General features: G+C 35.4%; 1 protein-coding gene across 2 annotated transcripts; it reads right to left on the bottom strand.

The window, feature by feature from the left end:
- Positions 1-4949: 4949 nt before the first annotated feature.
- Positions 4950-22514, bottom strand: gps1 (G protein pathway suppressor 1). Of its 2 annotated transcripts, none has more exons than XM_088927200.1 (14): positions 22424-22514; positions 16540-16632; positions 15554-15735; positions 14990-15154; positions 14325-14460; positions 13421-13498; positions 13258-13318; positions 11969-12054; positions 11304-11398; positions 10804-10909; positions 8424-8504; positions 7282-7419; positions 6018-6152; positions 4950-5546 (listed from the first exon to the last, which is right to left on the bottom strand). In XM_088927200.1, the coding sequence occupies exons 1-14, from the start codon at positions 22454-22456 to the stop codon at positions 5472-5474; spliced, it is 1464 nt and encodes a 487-aa protein (XP_088783326.1). In that variant the 5' UTR covers positions 22457-22514; the 3' UTR covers positions 4950-5471. The 2 variants fall into 2 exon arrangements, with proteins under 2 accessions (XP_088783326.1, XP_088783325.1); XM_088927199.1 differs by having other exon boundaries at positions 6001-6152.
- Between the last annotated feature and the right edge of the window lie 708 nt (positions 22515-23222).

The following is a 23222-nucleotide window of genomic DNA, read 5'->3' on the forward strand; positions in this document are numbered from 1 at the left end:
CAAAAGCAAAGTGAATTTTTTCTTTCCCAGAGAGTATGCAAAATCAACACACACACATGGAGATTAGCTCTCTGCCTTTATTATACTGTATATAACTATGTATCCATACATCCATTTTCTAACAACCTTTTCCAATTAGGGGTTGCTGGGGAGTCAGAGCCAATTTTGGCATGGTGCACCCTGGATGGGACACACATCACAGGGCCAATTCCTAGAAGCCAACCAACCTCCCAGTATGACCTTGGACAGTGGGAGGAAAGCAGGGAAACCCACACAAACACAGGGAGAACATGCAAACTCCACTAGGATAACACCTCAGGAATTGAACCCAGGGCCCCAGTGCTAACAATGTTAACCACAGGACCACCCCTGTAAAATTATGTATTTCTTTTTAAATTTGTCTACCCTGAAATCAGGGGAGTCACTTCCAGAAAAAGAGTCAAGACAGAAAAAGTTTAGAACCCCCTAGAGAATGATACATCATTAACAACCTCTAGGTGTTGATGCGCTCAGATTGATGGGTAAGGGGGAAAAATATATTTGATCAGTACTGTTCAACTTTCAAAGCTCAGTGTACAATCACAGACTCACTTTGATCCAAAGAAAAACAGAAACAAAAAACAGTTTTGCCATTCAAGACAGCCTTTTCAATTCATTGTTTCTTAAACTACCCCCCACTATGACTAAGAGGTGGCCTTCATTGGAAACATTTATTCTTAGGCTAAACAATTTCACATTAATGGAGTATGCACATGCATCTAATGAAACAAAAGCTGTGAGTATTACCTATAAGCATTATAAACACAAGAATTTAAAGTTGCATATGATTAGGTTTTTCATCATGAAAAGAAATGTGTTTATCACAGTAGAAAATGTTCTTAACAAAAATAATGTTGCTATGAGATAATGCTGTATTCCACTAAGAGAACATTGTGTTCCCAATGCCATTTTCCACCCTTTACGGATTCTACATTGATAAGCAAATCCACACTACTTGAATAAAGGGATAATTGAATCTAGAGTACTTTTGGGGTGAGGAGAATAAGAAAAGGCCTTGCAAATTGTATTAGAATCCAGTTAAATTTTAACACTGGTTACTAAGGGGAAAAAACAACAAATTCACTTTTTCCATTATTGTATGGGTCTCCAAACTATGAAAAGATATAGGAACATATTCTCATGAATATTAGAGAAATGAGAAGCAGCAGAGCAAAAAGTTTCTGTAGTCAAATGAACTAAACCTTGACAACAACATGCCCATCTCTTGCTTAATGTTAGTGAAGACACCAGCAGATATAAGCAAAAATGCCAATTGTCACCCATGTTTGGGGGAAAAAAGAGGGTTTTTACATTAGTATATAATTTTGAGAACAGGACACTAAATATCCCAATGAAAGGAGATTGCAGACAACTTAAGAACAACCCTGTGACAAGACACCTCCTGGATTTTGTGCCAGTACTCTGCTGCATCTACAGCTATCCAAAGAGGATTTTTTTTCAATGCTTTTCCTGCTCTCTCTTTTTTTTAAAAAGGAATGTTTTCTCAGTATGCGTTATATCAAATGATATTTCCAAAAACCCGAGTCCTCCCAAATAACCTACAACAATGACCACCTTATTCAGTTTTTCAGCTTTGGTCTGCTGTGCCGCCTTACATACAACAAACAAAATTACTCTAAAATTACTCTGTTACTCGTTTGTCTCTGATCACCTGCTGATGCATCCACATATTTACATCAAGTGGATTAGAGCAGCATAAAATCAGGTCTCCACTAAGCACATTTTCTTTTAAATGTTTCATTTGCAAATCTAGCCAGATTCCAGCATCTACCGGATTTCAGTGTTTCTCTTGAAACAAGTATGACATTTTCTACACATTAGGGTGGAAATCTAGCAACACATCGTGAGCAGGGGGAAAAAGAAATGACAATTTAGGGCCACGATCTGAGGTGGAGAGTATTGGCTTATTCTTTAGTTTTCATTTAATAATACCATTACAGGGAGTCAGGCTCCAGTGACCATCAGCTGTTGAAATAATTTCAGCTATAAGATAACATTCATGTTCAGAAAATGAACTCTATTTCAGAGTGTTAATTGCTGTCAGTTTAAATCTATGCTGTGTAGTTTTACCGTTACAATTCTTCTGCCATTGATGGCGACATGGCACTGCTCTTTTTTAAGCCGTTGCTGTTTCTAGTGTTGGAAGACCTGCTAAGTCGCCAGTAAAGTCTCAGTAAGCAATTTCACAGAGCCAAATGTACAGAGCCACAGCAGAGTAAAGGCAAATGATCTGCCTTTCTAGCCTATTTTCAGAGTGCGAAAGTGAACAAATATATTTGTGCTTGCAGATTTTGGGTACTGTACAAATGGTGAATTGGCATCATTTTGATGAATAGCTCATTAATGAATGACCGCTCATTAGTAATAAAGTTGATTGGGCTAAGGTGATTTAATCTGTGTAATGTGAAGCCTGGAGGAACTCAAGAAAATCATAAAAGAACCCCGGTGGCCCCAGTTATCAAAAGAACAACAAATTCATACCATTGGTGTTCCTTAATTTTACTGTAATCTGCAAACAGAAAGGGAGTATTATACAGTAAGACGGCAAAGGTTTAAAACCCCTAGAGAACTATGATGATACTAGCTGGACACACCACAGCAAAGTCCTCTTTCGCGCTGAATCAAGGTTTAGTGTAGGCTGCTTGTTGGGTGTTGGCAAGCAAGGAGCAGATGTGCAAAACGATACACTAATTATCGACTGTAACGAACCTATTGCTGGAGAGGTCCGAGTGTGTTGCTCTGGGAAGGGGTATCTAATTGCTACAGGGTAGCACTTGTAGTGCTTGATGGCAGGCTGATCATGGGGGGGGGCTACACTTCTCAAGCTCTGGAAGATCGCTTACTGTGGAATTAATTAACATTAAAGTAGCATTCCAGCAGGACAACACGTCCTCATGCTGCTCGTACAACGTTTTCATGCAAGCTGAAGAATGCAAACGTCATGCCATGGATGCCCAACCATCTAGACGTCTGAGAGATGATCTGGGACAATCTGTGCCACCTAAAGCTCAGAGAAAACTGAACAGGCACACACATATCCAAGAAGTATGACAGACATTTGACAGAATCCCACAAGACAACATCAGTAAATGTCTACATCACAGATATTCAACTCAATACAATATTAATGTTTCTACCCCCTCCCCTCAAAATTGATGCAGTTGTAAATAGGTTTTTTATACTGTTGAAGGGAAAAAAAACACTTGCTGTTTTACTAGGAACAATTAACAAATGCAGGTTAAGACTTAAAATTATATAGTACTTTTTAAATTAGAAATAGCTTTGGTTTGCCTTTTTGGTAAAGGTATATAAATATACTGAAAATGTACCCAAAATAAGGTACTGAAAGTACATACTGTAAGGTGGCACCTTTTCGTAGAGTGCTCAAATTTAAGTAGAATTAGAAACATTTACTCCCAATAAACTCATGCCAAAGTAAACTTCAAAGCAGAAGATATCTGGAGCTCAATGCAACAAACAAAAGTTGGGGACAGATACCCAAAACCATACAAAGGCAAGTCCCCTGTTCTTAAATTCAGACACTTACTGAGACTAGGAGGAACAGATAATGTAGAAATTGAGACAGGAGTGAATAGCTGTTTAGAAGGTTTCTTTTAATCAACAGATGGCCTCAATTCACTTGACACAAGTGAAAATCAAATTCTAATTTTAAAAGCAACGGACACACAGGCTTGTTGAAATGAACTGTTGTCTTGGAACTCTTCTTCAGAAATCAAGACTACCAACGAGTGCAATTATGTGTTAAGTAAAGAAAACAAATACATATATAAAAATGTGAGAACCCCCAAAGGGCATGGCATTCCATGTACAACTGTAGGTGTTAAATATTCTTTTTCACAGCCCAAACCAAAAGTCTTTGAAAATCTCTGAAATCAGAAAAAACAGGTTTTGAATGAACAAACACTTTATAGACTGACTGCTTTGTTCAAATTAATATAGCCTTTAACTTGCTACTTTTCCAAAAATAACATCACAATGTTAAAAAAAATCCTTACTGTATAAGAGAAAAAGTTCATTCTTAATTTATACTTCTGACTCTACTGCCAGGAACTCTGTTGCTATATCTACAACTTTTTCACACTGGGCTAGTCCATAATGAATCTTGTAGCAAAGATTAAAATGGATTAGACTGTTATGCAACTGAATTTTTAACAGACTATCCTGACTGTGCAGTAGTAATCCAAAACAACTGGATTTTCTTTTACCCATTATAAAGAACCTTTTTTCAAGATCAGGCAGATTTCAGTAAAGCTTGACATGAACATGAGATTTGATTACACTGGAAGGTGTAATCAGCACAATAACCTTGCTCGCTTCGGAAAAGGAGAAAAACTGTTACGAGTTTTAAAGCGTGTGTCTGAGACATTTTGGGTTACAATGTCAAAGCAAAATTAAAAATTAAAGAAACCATTCAGGAAAAAAAGTAAAAAAAATAGTAATGAACAAAAATAAAATCTAAGGGTTTCAATTTTCTCAAGTCCTTCTTAAAAAATAATACCTTTAGCACTCTGAAAATAATTAAATGCAAAGTGCATAGCATTCCATTTTAAGTGTAAAGATCAAACTAAAATAATATGGTACCTCTCCAGAGTCCTCCATCACTATGTCACACTACATCCTGAATACTTTTCTAATCTATTTTTACAGCCTTTTTTAGTTATTACTTGTTCAGCACCACAGATATTGATACCATTTGCTGTGACCTACAAGACCTTGTAATTGATTTTTCAACATGCTTGATGATGTAACTAAATGAATACCAAAACAAAGACACTCATGAAGAAACCCATCATAAAAAACTCCCCTGAATTGACAATGCAGTAAAACCAGCTTTTCATGTGCTTAATAGAAGATAAAACACACAAAAATATTAGCCTAAGGAACAGAGACGCTTTATTTGGAAGGCTTCTTAAATATTTCCTTATACAAACAGCTTGAATATGGGGATGGCTAGTACTGGCGACTTACTATACCATCCGTAGCATACCCTTAAGATGAATGAAAAAGGAAAAGAAAATCCTGCCAAAGATCCCCAATGTTCATGTATACTTACACGGAATTTAAAATCAATTATCTTGTTCTGTGCACTTCAGTAAATGAGGTTTTTCAATGTGTTTGTCACAAGATACAAAGGAAAGTGCATCTTACAAAGAACAATGGGACAATACAGCTTGAGAGCTGTAACCTTTTTCTTTTCTAACACATTTTTATTTGAGCAACAGGCTCTGTTTTTTGTCCTCAATCTATATAACACACTTCGTCTTCCCACTTTAAGTCTTTTTGTATTTTTGTTACTCCAACAGGGAAAATGATTTCTAATGGGGTCAGTGGTGGGGATACCTTGAAGACCCCATTTACTTTTCCTTAGAGAGGCATCCGGTTTAAAATCTTCACATGTTGGTGCTCATTCGTGTTTGGCTGTTGGCAGGTGTGAGTTCGCCTTGGCTACCTTCTCTTGGAGGGGACTGCAAAAGAAAAATCAATTCCACCAAAAATTGTGAAAGCGAAAGAAAAGAACTAAAAATCTGAATGATTGCAATACAGATTATGGTAGTGAATTAATATATCTAAAATCTTAAAAGGCAAAATAAGTTTCACAACAGTTTTAACACATTCTCATTTCCTTTCCAAAACTAAATAAATGATCTGTTGCTAAGGCTTTTACATGAAGCCTTTACATGGAGCCTTTTAAGGTACTGAATTTAGTGTTCATTTGTTTCAAAAAGAATCTCTTTCAATGACTGAAGCAAGCTTAAGTTAAGTTCTTGATAAATGAGACCGCTAAATTACCTTAAATATCATGCAATGCATTTATTAAAACTGGCATATGGAAACAAAACTTTTACATTGATAGTAGCCCCGATGGCCCATGAGAAAATTGTACAAAATGCAAGCAGATTGGAAGCAAGTAAACTTTACCCTGGGGACCCTGTTACCTTGACGTGAATCTGATTACGCAGCACAGCAGCCCGCAGGATCATGGCTTTTGCTCGTCTCTGGAATTCTTTTCCCATCTGTAGAGACTTTTCAAAAGTTGTGCTTCTCTGGTCCACATCCCTTGCATACAGAATCTGTAAAAAATAAAAAGTAATTTTCTTCTCTGTAATTCTATTCAAGAGGTCCCTGCACAGGTTTATCTTCAGAATGCTCCTAAAATCCAACTGCTCAATCTTAACGTCCCTTTACCTAAAATCAATATATCTAACTATAAACCCTCATCCTCTATTTGCCTTTTTACTGCTTTCCCATACTGCTAAAAGATTAAAATGACACAGCAAAATAAATCCTGTGTCTTTTTCAAAGATGGCTTCTTCAATATCAGTGTTTCCCATTTTAAACCTATAGTTTGTTTTTGCTACCTGTGTGAAATACTCTGCACTTCTAAAACCGAACAGGCATTGGCCTGGTTTTGAATCTTATCTAAAACCTTCTGAATTTCCTTTGCAGCTTCTACAATGTATGCTAATCTTTCTATTTTTGCATTTTCTGCAAACATCATTAGTTTACAAATTTTGTCTTGCACATCAAGAGCTCATAAACATATGACACTTTAAAAAACACTATACTACTAAATACTACTAAACACAACAACACTATAATACCATGTTACAAAACAACATTTAACAACATCGCTCAATCAGAAATTAATCCCATACCTTAAGACTAAAAACAGACGATTAGCTTGTAAAGCCACAATAATATAAGATTCCTACAAGCAAACAGAATATAGAATCTATATGATTGATATAAATGAGAAAGAGCAGTGATCCCCACTGTGGTATTATACATCAGCTGTGACTTTAGACACAACCTATAAGGAAAAAGGACCCACAAACTTCAGACCTCATTGAAACTTTGTATCTCTAACAGCCAAGCATATACCAGTTAAATGTCACAGTCATAGCTCCTGCTATATATAATAATCTGAATCTGTTTTACATACAGTTCTGAATGTTTGTATTTTCAATAACTGACATTCTGGATTTACATCTCCATAGGGACTATTTATTTTTAAGCAAGCTGTTAGGAGCAATTAATCTGAACTAGGAAATATGAAATTGGCCTTCCCCATTGAAATGCAAACCATGTAGGTTTGGATTAAAAATAACTGCTCCCTTTAGCCCTGTCTCTACTGATCTGCACTTAGAACTCCTCAGGACAGAAGATATGAGAGTGTGTGATACAGAGCGAGCCCCCTGCCTTGCTATGAGAGTCGATCCTTGCATTGATTAAGCCCTCCAGAATCAGTTGTGTCAGTTCATCCTCCAGAGCCGCCACTGTGGTGTTGAAGGCGATCGCCATCTTGTTCATATCTGCTGACACATAGGGACTGAAGTACTGTAAGAAGAGAAAAAACACACATCTCATTAAATCAATTGAAAGTACAATGATTACCCTTCACTTCACCACACCACAAGTTCTCTTATTGGGACAACAATAAGAAAGCTAAAGGTAATGGGAAAGATGTCAATGACATAATCAGGTTCCCAGTAGTACCTTCATTGATCCAAACAGAGAACTGCAAAATTGTAAATCTTGGTAACATTTCCTGTACATTTACTAAAGACAGAGGGGACAGCAAATATAAGATGGTTGTATTATGGTAATATGTCACCCAGGAACAAATGTTTCGGAGAAGAAAAATAGTCTTAATGCTACGTTCCTTGACCTAAAGTCCATATATCTAATGCTTCTGATTAATGCTAGTGAGGAAACTAATATCACATAATGTGAAACTGAAACACCAAAAATATTTTCATCTAGATAATGGCACATCAGATTTTAACTACAGTAATACAACAAAGAATTGGCATAACATTTCAAATTACATATACTGCTATTTATATTAAATATTATAAATCAATAGAAATATTCCATGTGTACCCTTTTCATCTCCCAAAGTTATAAAACCATCTAAAATACCTTGAAACTCAGTGGTATGTTTATATCACTGCTATCAAATATTAACTATAAAATTTACATAACCTGGTACCATTAGAAACTTGGTTAAAATTGATATATAAAAATATAATAAAATGATTAAAATGTCACTGAAGACCCAAGGTAATTAACTTATGTATTTCTTCCACATGGACTTTGTTTCCAATATGTTGTGTAATCTGATAAGGATTAAACTGGTCACAAACAAGCATTACAGAAAGTTTTTTCTTCCAAATTCAAACATGGAACTACAGATTACTTTCCCACTAAACCTAAAACTTAAAATCAAACAAGTTCCAGCTCCAAAAAGACAGGTGAATACCACTACTAAAACAAAACAAAATCAGGAAATCCTATTTTTGAGGTCATACTATAAAAGTGTCCTGAACAACCCCTCTCACCTGTATAAGAGCCCTGTTTCTGATTTGCGTGTACAGTGTCCTTACATGTGGTGCCAGATACATGTCTAGCAGAAGGTTATCCTGACAGAAAATAAAAGGAAAAGAATTATCAAGTGTTTTGCAGTAATGTACAAGTGCCATTATTTCAAAGTTAGCTCAAAGTAAAAATAAAAAAATTAAAATTAAAATCAAACAATTGCTGTACACAGGCAAACACTATAAAGCAGAATAAAGACATTTAAGTGCTTTTTTTCTAATTCTACTATATTCTATCAATTCAGCAAACCAAATTCTGCAGAGGTTTAGCTCTGAACCAAATGAGAGGGTGGAGTGAGTTATTGAGTATTTTTAAGTTATGGGTGTCTTAATGGGGCACCGAGGAAAGGAAGGTTATTGCACAGATCTCCGTTAGTATTGTGATGTGATGCTCAACAAGTTTCTACTGATATTCAAGTTAGAAGACAAAGCCTTCTCATCTCCTAAACATGTTTAAAGGAATCTTAGAGTGAGAGTTAAGAGCAAAAAAAAGAGTGATCCTGCAGACTGAGCCAGTAAAGTCTATGTAAGGGATGGTAAAATATAACCCAACACCATACTTAATACTCAAACATATGCTTATTTAATTTTAAAAAGTTCATTTCACAGCTCAAGTTCACCCTGCTATTCGGTGATATTTTTAATTTTTTATACATTTTATTTAAAAACCTGAAATATATGGAGAACAAAGACTAGCTCAAACAATCCACAAGGTTCAGCTTTAAAATACGCAGGTTCACTCACTTCATTGGCATTCTGTTCTACCTGTTAGGCAAGTACAACCAGTGTCATCACTACCAGTAAAATACAAATAATACTATAAAAAACAAAAGAAAGAATACAGTACATGAAGGTATACTAGTCAAGGAAAGCCCCAGCACAACAGGTTTTTTTAAAGGAACAATTGATCAATTTACAAAAAAGTAGGAACAAATTATTTGTGATCAATTAAGCATGTGGTTTGTTACACTGAGTAATTAAGGGATTATTTAGAACAACAACCTGAATGCCCTTCAGTCCTTATGGACTTGAAGGTGAGGTTGAGGGTGTGCAATTTCTGAAACATGGATGCTGACTGCAGAAATTAAGATATTTCGGCACAACACCACCAAAAAAAAAACATTCATAAAAGCACATTTGCAAACTATTTTGTGCTATGACCCACCACAATCATCATTTCAGTACGGGTGACTTCAGCTATTAAAGAGCGTTTCATAATGCATTATCTTAATGAGTATTATACCAGACAGAACCCACAGTGCCTGGGAGGCACAGAAAAAAAGCAATTAAAATAAATCAGTTTCAAGTAATACCTCAAGTGATAAGCGGTAGTCCACTGATTAAGGCAAAATAAAATATGCAAATCACTAAGACCTTGATCAATCCACATGAAGTTATCACAAAGTCCTTAAAAATTAATTAAAAATGCACAACTAAATTCTTCTTCAAACTACCAACAAGCAAAAATCAAGATTTTTTCCCCAAAGATAATGTAATAGAAATCTCAAACTTTACATTATTCAATTAGTTCCAAATTCTGCACATAAAAATATCTACCAGGATTCTGAGATAAAAAAGTTGATATCTCTGATGGTATATGAGCCATCGACAATAAAGCAGATTCAAAATAGCCTTGCAAAGAATATCTGCAAAGAAATCCAACATTATATCAGCACAGATTTTCCTTGATGGTACATGAATTCTACTTTGCTGCACTTCATGCCTTTTGGGTAAGCACTGCAGCAAAGTCACTTGATGGGACAGTGGTGCCCAACTTTCTTTCCTTGTTTAATAAGCAATTACGTGAAGCAAATAAGCTTAATGGATTGGGTTAATAAGATGGTAGGAAACCAGAGCTCCTAGGGAAAACCCACAGGAAAAATTCACAACCTCTGCATAGAACCCAGAACCAGTGACTGGTTCAGTAGTCAGTGACTACAACTCAAATCGTCATATAATCAAAATGGTGCATATGCTCAAGACTCAAAAATATTTAAAAAAAACATGAATGTACTGGACGTTTAGGTGTTGAAATGTAAAGTAAATATTGTAAATATTAAATAATATGTAAATATTTTTAACTGAAGTATTTCAATTTTGAGATGCTCATATATAAAACAGCAATAGAAAAAACAATTTGCATTCAGAGCACTGACTGTACTGCAAATTCTCTCTCTGTGTACCACAAATAAAAACATCCCTTATTGCGTCAAATATCTTCCACTTACATCAATAATGATACTGCTTCAAGCAAAAAATAAACGTAAGCTTTATATATTTAATTGTTGACAAAAAGATATCCTTGCAGGCAATATTAAACTATTGGTAAGATCAAATGACTCACCTTCATTTCATCCAGCATTTTCAGGCAAGATGCATACTTTGACTCGTAAAATTTAAAGATAATGTCACGAACTTGAGGCTCCAGTTCTAAAAATAATTTAAAGGAGCTGATGCAAAAGAAAATAGATGTTATTACCAGATAAACGACATATGTCCAATCCCCCTCTTTACATTTAAGATATTGCAGAATTTATAAATTTATTAAGATCTAGAAACTGACAGCTATTTTTAGGCAAGGTTTATTTTTTAGCTGAGTAAACAAAAATCATATTACACATTCTACAAATGTTATATGAGGGGTCCCAGGTAATTCCACAGGCAAATACATATTAAAATAAAAAGGTTCGCATTTTGGTAATCCATTGAACTATTTCATCAATTATCTTTACAGTGAATCTTGAAAAAAATAAAAGGAAATATCATAGATATGTTTCTAAATCTAGTAAAAAAAAAATAAAGACACATGCTAATGACAATGCCTCTTAATGAAGAGAGACCTACCTGCTAGAAATGACATTCCGTTGCAGTTCCTGTCTGTCAAAAGTAGCCAGTGCACATAGACCGCCATAAACTGCTACGTTACTAGGGGATAGAAGCTGGGAGGGGGTCACAAAGGGATATTTTTTAGGTTCACATTTTCAAAACTTTTTTACTTAACCCACTGATCACTAGAACACTATCAGGAACATATATGTAATGAAAATATAATTCGTCTTGGAAATATAGAGAAGCAAACAGATGGAAAACATTTTACTGTTCTGAAATTGGCTTCAGGTTCTACAACCATATTTATCACATGTGCCATCTGTCTGTCCAAAGCATGCAAATAAAAAGTACGTTCCATTCTCACTTCAGAAAAACGTTTTATTTTTCTGTTTCCAAACATCATCAGCTATTAAGAGAAAAATACAAAAAAAGGAATATCTTGGGTTTTTGATAAATTCTCAACACAGGAATGCCTAATTTCAGTTATTACATCCCAATAAATAACACTAGATAATATTAATGGAATCAAAATCTGTCTGCTTTAATAATGTTGGATAATGCTGAAACAACCCCCTGCTGTACTATGTGTTCTTTGTGTTTGGGGGTGTGCCATAATGGTGCATCAAGACAGCAGCTGGGACACAGCCTCTAAGTGAAAAGCTCTCTGCAGCTGTGCTCACCTCGGGGAAGTCGCAGTGGTCGAATGAGGCCAGCAGGAAGCACTTGGCGGCCTGTTTGTATTTTCGAGAGGCTAGCTCTGCCAGGCCTGGAGTGATGGAAAGTAAAATCTGTCAGAACAGCAGCAGGGCTGTCTGCTAGGGTAAATGCCTTATGAAATGCTGTTCTTTACAGCGAAAGTAAATAAAACGGATACATTTATGCAGGGTTTTACTACTATTTGACTCTGTGACCATGAAACTCGTGTTGATGTATGATGGGTTTTGCCTAGTTACAATTCTATTTTTTAGTGTTACTTTCAGGTCACGGCACATACAGTATGATGGATATTCAACAAAACAACATATAATATGTATTTTTAGTTGATGAGCACCACAACGGCTGAATCTTTAAAAGTGAAACAGATTGTAAAAATCTGATACCCAACTTTAAGTGCTCATGAGCAATATTCAGCTTAATCTTCCCTGTAGGCAAACTGCACACCTTAGTCACTAACCATGTAATATACACTCCACTCACTGAACATACATGGACCTCTCCATCTTAAAAACATACATGTAACGATTCTTGCACTGGGAACACATTTTGAATCAGTTTAGAGTCGTTTTTTTTCAAGTACACAGCCATGTACTTTGAGTACATATGTCTATATATTAGGCCCTAAAGAAAATTTTGTTAAAACTGTTCAAATTTAGAAGCCTATAGCTCAGGAGATTAACAATGTTTACTAAAAACGTAACTCCAACATCAAACAACAAGCAAATGACATCCTGTGTGTTAAAAGTCACACTGCTTGCACCATTTTCTATTTTGGTTTAACAATGGCCTCCCTTCTAATGTAAATGAGACAGAATGAAACTTAAATTTTATATCCTCATACAAAACTTAGAATTTTGAGAGATTACTTTTTAAAGTATAATGTATATAAAATTATCTTACAGCTATTCAAACTCAAAAAGGAGAAAACCACAAATGAAATGCTAAATTAATCTATCCAAACAGTTCAAAGATATCATAATTAATAAATCACAGTAAAGGGGCAATTGATATAGATTGATCATGATGACAAGATGAAATACAGTAGCACTTTTCCAGGGAGTAATAAAGTAAAATTTTTAACTTGCCAATAATTAATTGAAATTGATATTTCTCAGTAAAAACTTTTAATGATCTTTGATCTAAATTACCTGTGTTAACCTCGAAGTATGTACAGAAACAGTCCATATAGACAAGAGATTCACTTAAATAAAAAATCCTTAAACGTATAAAGAAGAAATAAATATTACAATACCTGCAGCACATTTTAGTTTGGTGAGGACTGCCTGGTTTTGACTGTCTCTTTCTCCTCTTTGCTGTTGGACAAGAAAATGAATTAATTACAAGAAAACAAATATACAGTACAGCTTTTAGGAAAGTTAAAAAACTAATTAAAACTGAAAAAGTAATGATCATACCTCTGCTATTTCTGGAGTGGATTCAGCCTTGCTGACATAGCTAAGTACATGGGACCAGTTCTGGAGGTAAACACTAACCTACAAAAAGAAAAGGAAAAAAATGTTAAAGCCTGCCCCCTAGTGTTCTCAATCCTACTAATCCATACACATTAAATATTGTGTTATCTATTCGATTAAACCAAAACAATAACTTATTTTTACAATGCTTCCATATACATCCCACATTTTAAATAGCACTAGAATGCAAAAGTACTTATTTTAGAATCCCATCTAAATAGTGATGTAGAAACAAATTAGAAAATTCATAAACAATTTAGTCATTTCTCATTCTGTCACTGCTGTAATTGCCCTCCTTCCATTCAGCATATTTTTTAATCTTACTCCATCAAATATGGGAGAAAAAAGCTATTGATCAAAGATGATCCATCCTGATCTATCACTTTTGTTTACATAAGATCTATTAAACTAGTCAAGAGTAACAAACCACTGCTGTGAAAAAATTAAAATCTGTATATCAGTGAAAACAGAATTACTGCTGTCAAAACATCTAAAATATTTATAACAGGCTTGAAGCTTTGGATTTCCTTCATTTCATAAAGCTAGGTGATGCTCACATTCTCAAGGTAATTTATTTCTGCTAGGGTATTTGCAGTTTAACTATAGCCTAGAGATCTTCAGAGCCTATATACCTTATGCAACTCAAGATTCAGAAATGCAACATCATTTTCCTTTACAAGTATTTCACAAATGATTAAGTAATTGAACCTTAAATTTATGTTTTTTTAGATTTGTCTAACAAAAAGTTAACCATCAGGTGATTTGAACCAACATCGATATCTAATGTTAATATGATCTCCTTAACAATTTTAATATCGCAGGCTTGTACCACATGCAGGCTACATACCTTGATTACATTAAGACACATGTTGATGACGTGTTTGGCGCTAGTGCAGTAGTCTCGGGCTCGGGAATAACATTTCAAGGCATTGCTGAGGTCACCACAGTCTAAATAATGATCTCCCAGGTCATCATGACCCCTCCTAAAAAGAAGTTTTTCCAGCAAGGAGTTAGTAAAAACTGAAACAATTAAATAGCACTCGCATTTAAAATCCAAGAAAAAGGCAAAGGTCAGTTACTGTACCTATTGTGAGGGAAGGTGCAAACTGTCAGCAAAGGTATTCTTTTAATTATTCTGAGGAAGTAGCTTGCTTGTGTTCTGAACAAACCCAGTCTATTGCTGCTGAGCTTCTGCTAAGTTAGTTTAAGAATATGAGACAAACTGCTTTGAGTTAGTGAACTGGCTACATGTGCCCTAAAGGCTAGTCTGAGACTCCCTCATGTATTTGAGATGCAATTCACAGCAGTTAAGTGTTCTTAGAGTAACTTTTTTTTTTAATTTAAGGAAGTTAAAGCTCAAAGAGAAAAGCATTTGAGTTCTTCTTAAGTGTACTGGAGACGCTCCTCAGTCTTCACTTCCAATAATGCGTGCATTCCTAGCCTTAAGCACCTGTCTTTTATTCTATGGCGCTAAAACAAGGCTTCAGCTAGAGCCTCACTGCTCAGATTTACCTGATGCTCTCTTTGATGGAGTTTCCCTTGTAGTTTTTCAGGTCTGTGTCAAGTTTCTCCAGTTTGAGTAGAGCTTTTTTCCTTGTGGACTCGGCCCAGGCTGTATCAAGAGGAGGGGGCTCTACCCCACCCTCTGGAACTGCATCCGGAACTCCCTGAACATCCCTGTGGTCAGGCAAAAACAGTTACGGGTAAACAGAAATTAGATTTACCTCATATAAGATAAGATATATAGTGGGTATATAGATTACCTTTAAAGACCCTATATTATAATTAATTAAACACTCACAAGAAGAATGAGAATGTCACTGTGCAGAATCCAAAAAAAGCATATTTCAAGTCAAGATGTAAGTTCCTCAGAAAGAACATAGTAATTTGCTACACTGGAACTGCTTCAAATCTGGAACTAGTGCATTATAGATCACAAACTGTAATCTTATCTGTCAATACAACAGCAGTCATATGAACTAATAAATTCAACATACAGTTAAGCTGTTTCAGGTATTGTCCAGATAGGCCTGGCAGAAATTAACATGAAGATGTAAAGCAAGAAGGCTGTCATACCTAGTAGCTTCAGTAAGCTTGCGGTGGATTTCCTCATAGACATCAACATTAAAAGTTCTTTGGACGAAAGAGAGAGCCATCTTGAGAGCTTCAACACGCAGCTGGGGACAGTGGTCAGCAATAAACTGCAGCCTCTCAATCCTCATTAGCCCGCTGTAGCTGGAAGCATACTGCTCCAGATCCTAAAACAAAACACCTACCTATTGTTACCATATCATATATTACCTATGTTAACTATTGCTAAGGGAGACACTTTAGGCATTAAAGTGCTAATAACACACCAAATGTATAAAACAAGTCTATATTAAACTGCATATTTATGGACAGGGGATAAGGGCATCGCACAAGCAAAAAAAATTTTAATCTAATTTGAAGATGCCTTTAAGGACACAGACATCCAAATGAGGCACAAGATTAATAAACCTCTACTGTTTCATTTGATGTGTGAAAAAGAAAATGACAATGCCTAGTATAAGTTTTTTTCTTCTTCTAGGGAAGTAGATTGGATCAATATTTGTAAATTCTACTTTTCTCACACAATACACTTGTGTGAGAAATACACAGGGAGCTAGAAAATCCTATTTCACGATTGAAGATGTGTCATTTAAAAAAAAACATTTTGAAGAGCAAGATGACTACTTAATGCACATTCATACAGACCAAAAACATCACTACATCAATAAAGATCGACATAGCATCATATGGAACAGTTAAATGAACTGAGATGAAGACTACTTACAAGAGTTATATTTGATACTACTATTTCATGATAGATAAGTACTGTTGTTGTTAGATAAGCACTAGAAAACAAGATCTAATTGAATTTGCCTTTCTTGAATTATAATCTAAGTGCATCATACACTCCAGTGTAATTTGGATAAAAATGTCCATGTGCCAAATGTTTGCTTCTGAGAATATCTTGCTGAACCTTCTCATGCCAAATACTTCAGATCAACTTTTAAGTTATACAAAGGTAATTCACGTACCAGTGTTGGATTTTCCACAACATAATTCGTATCAGGTGCATTCTGCTGGTCTTCCTGCGGGTCAGCATCTATTTGCATGGGCTCCACAGCCCCCTAAAAGCGGAAGTCAAAATGATTTTGCTGATGAAACATAATGTATATAACAGAAGATAAGCCATTTTGGCAAATCTCTCGGGTAATTCCATTATCTCACAGATGAACTGTGTAAATGAGTGCTTCAAACAAAGCATTCCCATCATCAACAATGGAAGAACAAATTGAACACAAATTCTTATTGAAATCAATTAAGATACCCAAATTCTTTTTTATAAGCCCAAGCATGAACATTTTTAGATACAACTGAATACAACACATTACTATTATTAAACTAGAAAACTATTTCAGAATGTATTCAATAAGTACATTCATGTAAAAGGAATTTATTCTAGTATATCATTAAAACAGCTCACATACTGTATAACGAAAGGAATTCTGGTTAATCAAAAAGACAGCCCTAGGAAAGAAGCTATTCAAATACTGGGTGGTTAAGATTTTAATCAGCTGGCAGCATCTTCCTGAGGGAAATTATGAAACAGGTGGTAACCTGGGTAGGAAGGGTTACAAGCAATCTTTCCTTCCTGCTTCTTTACTCTGGAATTGTACAAAACATCAGTGGAGGGCAGATGACAGCCAGTGACCCTCTCTGCAAATAACACACTGCAATTTTGTTTTTGGAGTGGGCAGACATTTTGCCAAACCAAACAGTTATAGGTGTGTCACAATGCTCTCGATAATGCCTCTGTAAAACTGTATCAGAATTTGTTGAGAAACACCAAACCTTTTTAATTGTTCACACTTTGAATCCCAGCCCTTTCCAAAGTAGGGACTACCTTGACGTCTGGACTTCTCCACAGACCACACACTGCAACACTGTTTTCAAAAATGTTCTTTTTTGGATTCAATTACCTTGTACACATAACATATGCATTTTATAATATCAACCCATTTCCTCAAGCAGAAAAAGTAGGTCTGTGCCACCTCACATTTAACAGATCAGCATTTGGATTACTTTACAAGCCATGCTGCCTCTCAGTCTCCTCAATCACAACTGGCAGTTGATTAATAGAATTACCGAAAGAAAGATCTCATACGAAAGTTCACTGTTCTGGTAATAAGGGTGGCCATTCTTTCTGTGTATTTGTACAGAACAGCGGAAACAATACAAAAAGCAAAGCTAAGCTATTTGTCACTGATAACGAGACCACAAACATGAATTACAAAAATTGAGAAAATGATTGTTTTGTGATGCATAATATTTTGAGCAATAAATGTGTACTGAAATACCAGTTGTCTTATGTTAGCATTTTAGGCGAGTCGAGTCACTGAGATTTTATTTTATTGATTTTATTAAGTGGAGCAAGTAATTTTGCAAGTTGTTTATTTCAGTTCTATACAGATGCATACTGAAGAAAACATGATGATCTTGAGAAACTTATACAGCTAATTTAGGTTAATACCGACAAGCATTTTGCTGTTACTGTACCAGTGTGTAAACTATATGACTGTTGCAAATAACTGTTTGTTTTGTTTTTAATATTTGGATGTTTCAGTAATTCTGTTACAATTAAAATTTGTCAAATTTATAATTAAGAGTTTAAATTAAACTCTTTTAAACAAATGTTGGAGGCTTGAGCGCCATAGATGATGCTACAAAAACACTGTGATGATTATGGTGAAATCAAGTTTTTCTATCATTGCTTTGAGAATTTAAATTGTATTTTTAGTAAGCCTGACTTAAAAGCAGAATTTTACACAAGGCGCATATCAGTGCTAAAGATTTGTTTTGCATTAGGAAGCCATTTCAGTTAATGCCAGTTTTGAAGGCTGCACTTAGTATTTAATCTGAGTGAGCTAACACAAATTTGTAGTCCAGACACAGATAATCTAAATTGTAAAGTGTACAGGCTACATACACATCTTGGAAATTTAATCTGGTCAAAGACACTTGTTCTATTGGCAAGCAATAACTAAAGAACCTAATTTTATCAAAATTAGCTTATACTTGAAAAATTAAATTGAAATTTGTGCAAAACACTGCCTTACATTATACACAGCATACTGTACAGTACTTAATGAGAATGGAACTAATGTTTAAAATAACTCAGACACAATAGGCTCTGCACTGAATCTGTCTCTATTCTCTAATGTGATAGAAAAGTCAAAGGTGGGCAAAACGTTGTAAAGCACTAATATAATGAAACGCAATGTTAGCTCTAGTGTGAAAGAATACACCATTCATTTGAACTTTAACATTAGAGTTTAGTGATTTTCATGAGGGCACATAGTTGGGACAGATGTATGCATTTTAGATTCAAACATGCCTACTCAGACCAGGCAAAATGAGTGTGCAATCAATCTGAACATGCTGATTAATGATGCACAAAATATACTGGAAAGGAGATGAAAACCTTAAAAAGAAAACATAAAAAACTTACTAGAGAATAAGAAAACTAAGACTACTGCATGATATGTTTGAGTATACTTTGAAACTGTACAGACAGAGTTCAATAACAGGTTTACATAAAAGTGGGAATGAAAGAAGACAATTTAATATCCTCAGTGCGTGGAGGAACACAGGAGCAAACTAATAAAATTGGTATAATCTTTATGAACTAAAATTCAATGGACACTGTTCTTATTTGAAACATGCCTTAACACAATGTCTTATTTATTTTAACTGTTTTTTTTTCCATGCCAACTTATTTATTCCCAAAACATCAATATGCTTTGAAAATGTCTTGTGGCTAATATTAAAAACACTTGAAGTTCTGCTTAGAGAAAGCAAAATACCATCTATTACAATGGGACCCAGTACTTTTTAAAGTACTGTTTTATTTTCAGTTGTATTACATGTCTTCTTCACTCCCCTTTGGCCTTTTTTACATTGATATAAAACTGTGAGATTAACATGAGGTTAAATAGAACTGGAAACAGATGACTGTAGGACATCCTTATATCTCTTTCAAATTCAGACTGCATCCCGACACCAGTGCGCTTCATTTCTTGAAAGGATTAATCAAGAATGAAAAACAAATCATTCCAAACATCTTAGGTTACTGTACGTAATTGTATACTTCAGAACAACTGCACACTGGAAATGTCCTAAAACTAAAACTTAACCCAAGAAAGGTACAAGTAGGTACAAATGCAACACCATATTTAACCTTCAAGAACTTAAAGCCCAAAATTCAATTTAAGTAAACAGAAGATTGCCGCCCCCTAGTGACTTGCATGAAACTGCTTGATGTTTCCACAGAAATTTGTAAGTGTATCCATGGATACTACATTGGCCAAGACTCACATTATGTCAGTGCAAGTGCCTCTCCTTGTAGTACCATGCAGAAGACATCTTTCCTGGTATAGATGGCAACACTCAAAAGACTGATTTTTGGTATTTTCGATTTTTGGCAGTGTGATATAATGCAGATGTCCTGGAGCACACAAACCAAGCCAAGACATTCTGTACTGCAGTTTAGGATGGTTTATGTATGATTTCCGTTTCACTTTCAGTTTTACCTTTAAAGGGAATGTCAGTTTCTGAACCTTACACTAAGATCTTATAGGTATGCATATGGTGCCAATTTTGGCAAAATTAACTCTTTGGAAGAAGCTTCTACTTGCAGTACTAACACATTGCATTTAGTGTATTTACTGCACCAATCCTGCCTTTTCATGCTAGACTCAAAATGTAACCCTGAGCCTTCAAAAAAAGAAGACAAAAGCACTTTGATCTCTCAGTGTTTCAAGAACAGCCTGTGCTTAAGTCACAGCTTCTGCCACATTCAATCCTCAAACACTTTGTCTCTGCACTACTATATCCTACACTATACCTCTGGTAGCAGCGTACAGGCTGATAGGCTGGCGCTAAGGACGCTGTCCCCCGCAGTATAGGAAAGGAAGAGGTCAGACCTACTGCAGTGGGGAGTGCAGAAAAGGTCTGTCACTGAGGAAGAGGCTGAGCTGGGAGTAGAGCTATCCCTGATCCTTTCCTGAGCTTGCTCTACACCCCCTGTCCCTGACATAGAACTTTCCTGCAAGAAGGACATCAGAGACAGAACAACATGGGCATGTATCATCAAATTATAAATAAAGCGATCACCGGTACAAAAAAAATAAAACTGTTAATCCAGAATATTTAAAAAGTAAAATGGACAACTCTAAATATACCTTATTTACAGTTACCATACAAATAACATACATCTGAGCTTCTGGGAAAGAAGACATGCTGGTTTCCAGGACTAGGGACATTGTTCTTAATATTTTAAGAATCAGCCTGTTACTGCAAAAACAGGACCATGTTAAAACTTCAATTAAGGTGCTGGTGCTATTAAAAAAAATAGAAAACCCATAGGCACTCCAACCCTCGGGAAACGGCACTGGAAAGGTCCCGGCTTAGAACAAGCTGATATTAAAAATAAATGTGACTAAATATCAAATTCAGACATTGCTGCACTTTAAATGTTGAAAGTGTTTTGTACCAAATGAGTCCTTAGAAAAGTGAATGAAAAAAATCATCTGCAAAGCTCAATGCATCTGAGATGTTCTTAAATATTTGGACCTCCTAAACATACATACATTATTTCTTGGCATTAATACAAAAAAATAATATTACATCAGAATTATGATGATGTGTAATATCTATCAGATGAATTGTCACATAATATTTGATACATTACCGATGTAACAATTTTACAAACAGAAACCATGAAAGGAATAAATCTTCAATTACTAGACATAAAACACTTGAGGTAAATCTAAAGTTGTGAAGTTAGCAAACCTGTAATGCTTAATTAAATGCAAAAAAAGCCAAGGAAGGAAATAATATTAAGGTCACTGTAAAATACAAGAGTAAGATGGTTTTCAATTAATTAGGCTAAACAATTTGCATAACTGTACAATACAAATTGTCAATCTAAACATCTATAAAACGACTTCTGTTACTCAAAACTTTTAATTACACCTTTGCTATTCCCATCAATATAACTGCTGTTACCTTGGCTAATGTACACATAACCTTTCTGAATTGTCTGCACTGTACTCGGATGCCTAGGTGAACAAATTGTGAAAGTGATGTAAGTTCATTGACACCAACCTAAAAACACCTAAATAATGAAAACATAATTCAGATTTTGCTTTAGCAAGCTTATTTATTTCACAGCAGTTCTGACCTGTACATTTTAAAAATAGCTTACAAATACTGCAATGTATAATCCAGGGTATAAAAAGGATGCTACAGTCTGAAGTCAGACGAGGACGACATCAAGCTATCTAATCACTGGTTTATATGATGCAATGGGCTTCAATAACAACAAGAGGCCCATCAGCATCTTAAGCCTATTCTTTTACCGTTTCCAAAGCAAGGCCGAAAATAAAACGATCATAAAGATTTACTATAAAAATTATATGCTACATTTTAAAAACGACCAAATCAGACTTGTTCTTGCAGTAGGATTCCCCGAGTTCTCAGTACCGGTTGGAGCTAAGTGACCAAATGCACCTAAAGTTGGGAGAGACTATCCACACTGTGCACCCCTAGTAATGATATCTACTCAAATCCCAGAAAACACCCACTCCCTCTTATTTCCCACATAAATTAGATAAACAAAACACATATCAAGAAAACGAAATGCCGCCGTCGTGACTGAACCCGCTTTAACCGAACTTGGACAAGTTGACAAGACCTCTTCCAAAATTGACAAGAGCCGGAGGCCCAATTCATTTCAATGGGATGACCGAACCAGAGAAGTCAAAGCCAACGTACTGCCTAACGTTACGAACACGTATCTAGTTGGTACTGCAACTAATAAACGCCTTGTGGATATCAAAATTTTAATAATTAGTTTACCTGAAAGTTAAAGACCTGCACGGGTAGAGGCATCTCCTCCTCCTTCTATGCAGAAACACAAGCGCTCACAAACACATCCGGGGTACAGGGCAACACGTAGAGAGCACGCACCTTGAACGTCTTGACGTCATTTCGGGGGGCTTGCAGCAGACGCAAGCGCAGTGTTGCACAGGGAGTTCATTGTATGATGGAAAAAAGGAATGTTACCCAGTGAATTTGAAAGGCATATACTGTAATATGATTACTGTTTTTATATGGAGCAAGTGCTGGCTATTTTAATAACTTTTTATGTCAAAGAATAAAACATTTAATATACATGAATAAAATAAGATATAGAAAAAAGAAGGTTTGTGAATTATTTTATTTAAAATCTTATATGAATACAGAAAATAAAAATATTTACATATTTTTATGTACATGTAGCGTAAATATGTAGCGTGAAAGGAAGTGCAGCCAAAAACCGTAGTGTATACTGTGCAGTTGGAACATAAAGGTAAACCAATTTACTCTTCAAATTTATGTGTGCAAAGTATTACTTTTATTATAGCACATCTCTAAAAAGAGCCTGTTATTCTTTATTAAAAATAGAGACTGTTCCTGACCTAACAAATTCCAGATGTTAAAATTAATTAAAGACACATTGAAATTAAACTATGTCTGGAGTTAACGCTTGCTGTTAGTACCCAACAGGACACAGGTGCCCTGCCTGAAAAGCACTCATGAAATTGTGTATTCACTGGGGTTTAAAACAGGCTATGACTGACCAGCCTGACTATAGTGCCTGCAAATTTTGACTACA

The sequence above is a fragment of the Atractosteus spatula genome, chromosome 11, assembly GCF_055471065.1.
Source record: "Atractosteus spatula isolate fAtrSpa1 chromosome 11, fAtrSpa1.hap1, whole genome shotgun sequence".
NCBI lineage: Eukaryota > Metazoa > Chordata > Actinopteri > Semionotiformes > Lepisosteidae > Atractosteus > Atractosteus spatula.

What these genes read in the sequence shown, in the direction of transcription:
- gps1 (XM_088927199.1), bottom strand. Translation starts at nt 22,456, where the DNA reads ATGCCTCTACCCGTGCAGGTCTTTAACTTTCAG. An exon ending in ACCACTGCGACTTCCCCGAG is followed by an intron (nt 11,399 to 11,968) that starts GTGAGCACAGCT and finishes ACCCCCTCCCAG; the next exon opens with CTTCTATCCCCTAGTAACGT. An exon ending in GGATCGACTCTCATAGCAAG is followed by an intron (nt 6,153 to 7,281) that starts GCAGGGGGCTCG and finishes TATTTTTTACAG; the next exon opens with ATTCTGTATGCAAGGGATGT.